Raw genomic sequence first — 7,819 nt, forward strand, 5'->3', positions numbered from 1 at the left:
GGACAAGATCTAGACAGAGCAGAGAAGGGCAATAGGAAAAACCTTCCACAGGATAGAATAATAAGAGGTAGAATTCAAAAGTGTTGATTAAGTACTTTTGTGGCTTTTCAATAGACCTAAGAAGTCTTCTTCCAGATTTCATTAAAAACAGATTGTATGAGTGTAGCAAAAAGAGAATTATAGAATTCCCCTAGATTGTCTCTCCTATGGGCCACTGACTGTTGTACATACTTAGCACCTCACCCTTGCATAAGGTAAATGTCCTGCAAGGCTGTGGTTCAGATGGTGAGGGAAAGTGTAGGAGAGCACTAATTGCATGGAATTGTGGTTTTAGTAAAAGAATATATTAAAACATTGTTTGCAAATTCTGCAACGGTGGGGTAAGTGGGCCAGCCGTATTATCTACAGGAGGTGTGGTAGGCAGATTTTCTTCCAGAACATACTGAGAATACGAAAGTAAAAAGTCAGTTCTCCTCTCCAACTCCCTTCTCTGACCTCTCACTACTGTCATGGCACTCTTGCCCTTTCACTGGGTTCCTAATTCTGTTACTACCTTCAACTATTTATAAGAGTTTGAACGCTTTCTCCCATTAGAATATAGACTCCCTAAGGGTCAAGACTTTGCGTCATTCTCTGCTGTATTTCCAGACACTAAACAGTGCCTGAAACAAGACTTTTCAAAAATATTTACAGTAATAAAGTAATCAATGAAAAAGAACAAAGCTCAACACACAAGCTTGACAAGGTAAACATAAATCAATACAATAGCACAACTCATTGCTGTTCTGGTTATATTTATTTTCATTTAATAATTGAGCTAAAATAGAAAAAGATAAGTAAGCAGACAATGACTCTACGTCACACCCATTAAAATGGCTATTGAAGAAAACAGAAAATAACAAGTGTATGCAAAGATGTGAAGAAATTGAAACCCTTATGTACTGTTGGTAAAATGATGCAGCCACTGTGAAAAACAGTTTGGTCATTCCTCAAAAATTTAAAAATTGAATTAACTCATGTCCCAGTGATTCCACTTCTGGATATACACTCAGAAGAATTTAAAGGAGGGATTCAAACAGATATTTATACATGTGTTCATAACAGCATTATTTACAACAGCAAAAAGATGAAGGCTACCCAAGGGTCCATCAGTAGCTGTCATTGTTGAGTCATGTCCACGGGTTGTAGCCCACCATGGGATTCTCCAGGCAAGAACAGTGGAGTGGGTTGCCAGTTCCTCCTCCATGGGATCTTCCTGACCCAGGAATAGAACATGAAGTCTCCTGCAATGGCAGGCAGATTCTTTACCACTGAGACACCACGGAAGCCTGTACATATGCACACACATATATATGAATATTAGTCAGTCTTAACAAGAAAGGAATTTCTGCTTGCATGGATGAACATTGAGGACATTATGCCAAGTGAAATAAGCCATTCACAAAAATGACAATTATGATTTCTATGATTCCACTTGTATGAGGTATCTAATGTAGTTAAATTCGTAGAGACAGAAAGTAGAGGAGTGGTTGCCAAGGGCTGGGAGGAAGGCAGAATAAGGAGTTGAAGTCTAATGCTGTTGTGTTTAGTTGCTAAGTAGCTTTCCACTCTTTGCAACCCCACAGACTGCAGCACACCAGGCTTTCCAGTCCTTCACCATCTCCCAGAGTTTGCTCAAATTCATGTTCATTGAATCAGTGAAGCTATCCAACCATCTTATCCTCTGTCACCCCCTTCTCCTCCCACCCTCAACCTTTCTGAGCATCAGAGTCTTTTTCAGTGAATCGGTTCTTAGCATCAGGTGGCCAAAGCACTTGAGCTTGAGCTTCATCATCAGTCATTCCAATGAATAGTCAGGGCTGATTTCCTTTAGGATTGACTGATTTGATCTTGCAGTCCAAGAGACTCTGAAGTCTTCAGTTTTGCAAAATGAAAAGAATTCTGCAGATGAATGATAGTAATGACTGCACAACAACTTAAATGTACTTAATACTATTGGTTAAGATGATAAATTTAAAGCGTGTTTACCACATTAAAGGAAAAAAAAATTTTAAAGGTGATAAGAACAATCCACATCAATCAAAACCAGTAGGAACAGGAGAAACTCAAGACTAGCCCAGCCTTAACACAACTTGACCACCAGGCAGTGGAAACAGGAAACCAAAGGCGTGGCAAGGGCAGTCCTCTGGGGCCCTTGCACAGGGCGAGGATGCGAGGAAGCCACAGGTTAAAGACGGTCACCAGCCACGGAGGCTGCCACTGCGCAAGCGCATATCGCGGCTACCGCCGAGGCTCCTTTTAAACGTACCCGGAAGTGACGTCTGTAAAGCTGAGACTTGCTCAGGGACGCGCTGAGTCCTTGGCACCGGTGAGCGGTGTTCTGACTGCGGTCCTGGGGCCGCTATGAGCTGCACCATCGAGAAGATTCTGACAGACGCTAAGACTCTACTGGAGAGGCTGAGGGAGCACGATGCGGCCGCCGAGTCACTGGTGGATCAGTCAGCGGCTCTGCACCGGCGGGTAGCCGCTATGCGGGAGGCGGGGACAGCGCTTCCGGACCAGGTCAGGCAGAGGGTATGGGCCCGTGCCCTCGGGTTCTGGGCACTTGAGGGGTGGAGGATGAGGTAAAGTGGAAACTCGGCTTGGAGTTTTTTTCTGGTCCCAGAGGGTGGCTGTGAGACCTTTCTGTGGGGTCGGGGCTGCCAGTGCTGTCCTGGAGTTCTGCCTCCTACCTCTTCAGTTGCATCTGCGGCTGTTCTGTTTACGGCGCGATTAGTTTGTCTCTTGTTTGTCCAGTATCAAGAGGATGCATCCGATATAAAGGACATGTCCAAATACAAACCTCACATTCTGCTGTCCCAAGAGAATACACAGATTAGAGACTTGCAGCAGGAAAACAGAGGTTAGTCAGGCCTTTTTGTGTGTAATGATTTTCTCATATCCAGTAATATTTCAAAAGTTCTTGCAAAAATGGCAAGTCACAAAAGTGCACATGCTGTGGTGGTGATTTAGTCGCTAAGTCGTGTCCGACTCTTGCGACCCCATGGACTGTAGCCTGCCAGGCTCCTCTATCCATGGGATTCTCCAGGCAAGAATAATGGAGTGGGCAATCCACTCTAGCACCCTTGCCTGGAAAATCCCATGGACAGAGGAGCCTGATAGGCTACAGTCCATGGGATTGCAAAGAGTCGGACACGACTGAGCGACTTCACTTTTCACTTTGCCATAGCCTGTGATGACCCAGTAGCAGTAAAGTTTATTACATTACTCTTTTAAAGGTCATCTGACTGATTTTGTATTTAAACGCAGCTTATCCAAGAGGTGCTTAGTAGAGTTGAATTATTATTGCATGGCTTGTTAGGTGTCTGGAGATGGAGGGTTGCATAACGGAAGAGTTAATATCCTCAAGAGTTTAAGATTTAATGTTTAAATATTGAAATAAACATTAAAGCTAAGATTGAAGGGATTTTTATGTTCTTATGCAAGGTGGAAGAGCTAAATTTAATCCTCAGGTGTATATTCTTGGGCTTGGTGAATATATTGTTAATGATAGTAGTATGAATAGTTATTTGTATATAAATTTACAGAGGGCTTTCACATATATCATGCAATACATATATGTATTCTCATATGTTCATTTTGAAGTAGACAAGCCAGGTTTTTATTATTACAAGGCAGATAAGAAATAGGCTCAGAGAGGTTACATGATTTAAGAGTAGTAATCTAGTAATTCACAGACTTGAACTTAAACTCATGTCTTCTGATGCCACATCCCATGTTGATTCTACCAGATTTTGCTGCTGCTGCCTGGAAAGATATTTTTTGCATAGACCATGACTGTTGAGTTTTGTGGACTTAAACACCAATTTACATCTTTGGGTTGATAGTATTTCACGCATGTCATAAAATCCAGCTGTTTGAGTTTGGCTTTAGGAGGTATCTCAGACATCACTGCCAAGTTATTTTGTTTTTTGATAGAGCTATGGGTTTCCTTGGAGGAACACCAGGATGCTTTGGAACTCATCATGAGCAAATACCGAAAACAGATGTTACAATTAATGGTTGCTAAAAAAGCAGCGGATGCTGAACCGGTCCTGAAAGCTCACCAGTCTCACTCTGCAGTAAGAAACTTTGATGGATAAATTCTAAATGAATTGAAATCTTGACATTGTTTTAGATCATGTGCTTGCTTTTGAAGTAAACTTGTTTTCCTTTCATGTTTACCACATTTGCTGTAGGTTTTAATATAGCTTTGTAAAGATATGAGTAGAAAAAAGGGGGTAAAGGGCCTTTTATCTGAGTAAGACTCAAGTTCATCCCTCCACCAAGATCTCTCTTCAAGGTGTTAATGAACACTACGTTTTTCCACTGAACAATGTTTGTTAGCGTTAAAGTGAAAATGAAAGTCACTCAGTCATGTCTGATTCTTTGGGACCCCATGGACTATACAGTTCATGGAATTCTCCAGGCCAGAATACTGGAGTGGGTAATCTTTCCCTTTTCCAGGGGATCTTCCCAATCTAGGGATTGAACCCAGGTCTCCTGGATTGCAGGCAGATTCTTTACCAGCTGAGCCACAAGGGAAGCCTGTTAGTGTTAAAGGTAATCAGTAAATACTTGAGTTGTTATTATGGTATGTTTCACTAAACTGTAAGCTCCTTGCTTGTAAGGAGTGTGAATTTATCTTTTATCCCTAACATAGTACTTGTCACATAGCAGGGGGGTCAGTAAACATAGCATCATACTATGTTGTTAGGAGAGAGAAGTACGGTTTAAAAAAAAAAAAAGGCATAGTTTCTATACTCTCGTTGCTTATGGTTTATTTTGCGAGATGCAGTAATTGTTCTTAAGTTTGTAGAGTGCTTTAGAGTTGTCTTTGTATGTTTGCATGTACTATATTATTTAATCCTAAATTAATAGATTGACACCTCACTATTTGCTGCAGTGGAATTTATGGAAGATAAGTTTCATCTTAGATTCCATTGAAAGCATTTTAATTAGTTTAACTAACTAAGGTCATAGGGAACAGGGATCTTTTAAATATGTGAATAACTTTCATCTGTGGTCCAAAGGAGAAAAACCTGATCCTTGAAGAAGACAGAATTTAGCTTATATGAAAAGCTTGCTAAGCGATATGTACAAAGATAGAATAAGGTACCTTGGAATGTGGCAAGCTTCCTGCCAATAAAAGTATTTAAATTAAAGTTAAACAGCCATTTAGAGATAGCGTCCAACATCTAGTGGATGATTAGACTAGAGTCAATCTTCTGAAAATGAATTATCTGTGAATATCACAAGATAAGTTTATTATGGCTTTACCTCTGAGGACTTAGATTGTAGTGAAATTACTGTAACCTCTGTATCACAGATTAAATGAATTTTTAACATCATAATACACATGTTCTCATGAACTTCATATCTGCCTTAAAAAAATGACTTTTTCACTCTTTTATTCTGAATATCTTCACAGGAAATTGAGAATCAGATTGACAGAATCTGTGAAATGGGAGAAGTGATGAGGAAAGCAGTTCAAATGGATGATGACCAATTTTGTAAGATTCAGGAAAAACTAGCACAATTAGAGGTAAGATTATTGCTATTTTAGGTTCACAATATCTTAGGGAGTTTTCAGAGTCTAAAAGGTATGACATCATTATATATCACTGCAGTATATTGATGTTTCCTTTGTGGTCTGATTTAAAATTAAAACATCCTCCATACCCTTTTGAAGAAAGGAAATGTAATCAGAAGCAAACAATGAAAATGCTTATTGGCTAGAAATTGATATATCATACTGAAAGGGTAAAGGGAGTGGAAGGGACAGATTACAGGTGAGCTAAAGTCCCTCATTTGCTGTAAAAAGAACTCAAATAGATACTGTTTAAACTTGATGATCAGGAAATAGCAGTACAAGACATATTATTTAGAATTATGGAAGTAAACACCTAAAGAAATAGATAAAAATATTAAAAGTGGTTGCCTTTGGGAAACAAAGCCAAGGGACTGCAGACTATTTTACAGGTCTTTTAGTTTTGATTTTTTTTTAAATCAATTTTTATTTTAAAGTCTTGATTTTTTTTTAAAGCTGTTTTAAGGTAATGTTTTGATTAAAATGGGAATAATTTACAAAGAAAGGCCTGGAGCGTTAGTGGGCCCGTACAGTTGTTAAGGAGAAACATTACAATAGATGATTTGAATGTTCCTTATTACAAGTTCTGCCGTGGGCCCTTTGAAAATTACCAGAGAGAAAAACACAGGGTCCCTCCTCAGAGTCTAATGATAGCAATAAGACTAATAACTTTTTTTGGTATGAAATGGTATGTAAATGTGAGGAGAGAGATACAGGGTATGTCTTGGTGAAACCTGAGAATGCTGTGGTTTACCAGAATTTCCTGCAGAGAGAATAAGGATGAAGAGTGCAAACTGCCGTATCTGGAAATCAAGGGGAGTGGCAAAGACCCAGTTAGGATAGGAGTTAGTTACAATGATAGAATGACCTTGTCTATGCCATCCCTAATTTACTTCAGTTATGGAAACAGCCCTAAGGAAATGTGAGACAAGTCTTTCTTAATACTTTAAGTGGAAAAAATGTGGGCATCAGATTGAGACCAGCAATACCACATGCAGGTTCTCTGAATATGGGCAGGTTTTGGGGCTTTTGGGAGCCAGTGTGCTCATCGCAAAGAGAACATGGATGCAGACAACAGTGCCTCCCCTGCATATTGTATGAGATAATATATGTAAGACACCCATGTGGAACCTGGCTATGTGCCCAGTAATTATTTTCCCCCTTTCCTTGCTTTCTCCAAGACTATAGGACATCTAGGAGAGAAGGTTAAGCAGAATGAAAATATTATTAGGGATTTGAAAGATAGAAGAAACACTAGTAAAACTTGTGGGAATCATAAAGATTTTGACAAGCAGTGAATTCCTCTAGTGGAGTGGGACCCTGTTTTTTTCATGTGTAGTCTTAACACGTGGCATGTGGAAATTACTCAGTAAATGTCTTGTAGCTGAATAAATAAGTAGAGTTTTAGGAACTTCTAAGTTCTTTTGTTTCTTTAAAACTTTTAAAAGTAAAATACTTTCTGTTTCAAGCCGCAAACAATGGGTTCTGATACGGTTTGACAGAATACCTGAAATGAACATACACTCTTTTTTTATTTCCCAGCTTGAAAATAAGGAACTTCGAGAATTATTGTCCATCAGCAGTGAGTCTCTTCAGGTCAGGAAGGAAAGCTCAGTGGACACTGCTTCCCAAGCCATCAAATAATTCAACTTCTGAATAATGCCTGGAGGTTGTTTATCAAGGAAGGAAGTTATTAACGCTATTCGAGTATTATGCGTTCAGTGTCTTGCCTCAGACTTGATATAATGTTGATTAAATGTATCAAGTGGCAGTTTACAATTTGCAGTCGAAAGTGGCTGTCCACAAAATAGTTTTAAGGTGTGTTAGTAAAAATACACACTGAGTTTCACTGTTCGTTTCTGTAAGAGACTAATTCTCCTTTCTGGGACCTTGATTTATATAAACTGTGTTTTCAGTTCATTTTTGTTCTTTCATATCTCTGAAACTTATAGCATTTTGTTATAAGCCAGCAATTTTATTTTATATCAGATTATAAATTGCAATTCTAAAAAATCTTAAACACAGATTATCTTTTTAAATCTATTTGGCATAAACCTGGATTTTTTTCCATTTGAGAAAAATAATACAACTCCACAGAAGTTGATTGGCAGATTCTCTAATTTGTAACATAGATTCTCTAATTTGTAACATCATTCACCTTTTATGAAGTTTTAAGTCTCTCTGGTGCTA

The 7,819-nt window shown here is 38.9% G+C and overlaps 1 protein-coding gene across 1 annotated transcript; it reads left to right on the forward strand.

Moving 5' to 3' along the window:
- The first annotated feature begins 2,403 nt into the window (after positions 1–2,403).
- SIKE1 (suppressor of IKBKE 1) lies at positions 2,404–7,292 on the forward strand. Its single transcript, XM_052637835.1, has 5 exons — positions 2,404–2,562; positions 2,797–2,902; positions 3,979–4,121; positions 5,471–5,584; positions 7,172–7,292. Exons 1-5 carry the CDS (start codon positions 2,404–2,406, stop codon positions 7,271–7,273), a joined length of 624 nt encoding a protein of 207 aa, XP_052493795.1. The 3' UTR covers positions 7,274–7,292.
- The last annotated feature ends 527 nt before the right edge of the window (positions 7,293–7,819 follow it).

Source organism: Budorcas taxicolor, chromosome 3, assembly GCF_023091745.1.
Source record: "Budorcas taxicolor isolate Tak-1 chromosome 3, Takin1.1, whole genome shotgun sequence".
Taxonomy (NCBI): domain Eukaryota; kingdom Metazoa; phylum Chordata; class Mammalia; order Artiodactyla; family Bovidae; genus Budorcas; species Budorcas taxicolor.

What these genes read in the sequence shown, in the direction of transcription:
- SIKE1 (XM_052637835.1), top strand. Translation starts at nt 2,404, where the DNA reads ATGAGCTGCACCATCGAGAAGATTCTGACAGACGCTAAGACTCTACTG. An exon ending in GGACAGCGCTTCCGGACCAG is followed by an intron (nt 2,563 to 2,796) that starts GTCAGGCAGAGG and finishes TTGTTTGTCCAG; the next exon opens with TATCAAGAGGATGCATCCGA. An exon ending in CTCACCAGTCTCACTCTGCA is followed by an intron (nt 4,122 to 5,470) that starts GTAAGAAACTTT and finishes ATATCTTCACAG; the next exon opens with GAAATTGAGAATCAGATTGA.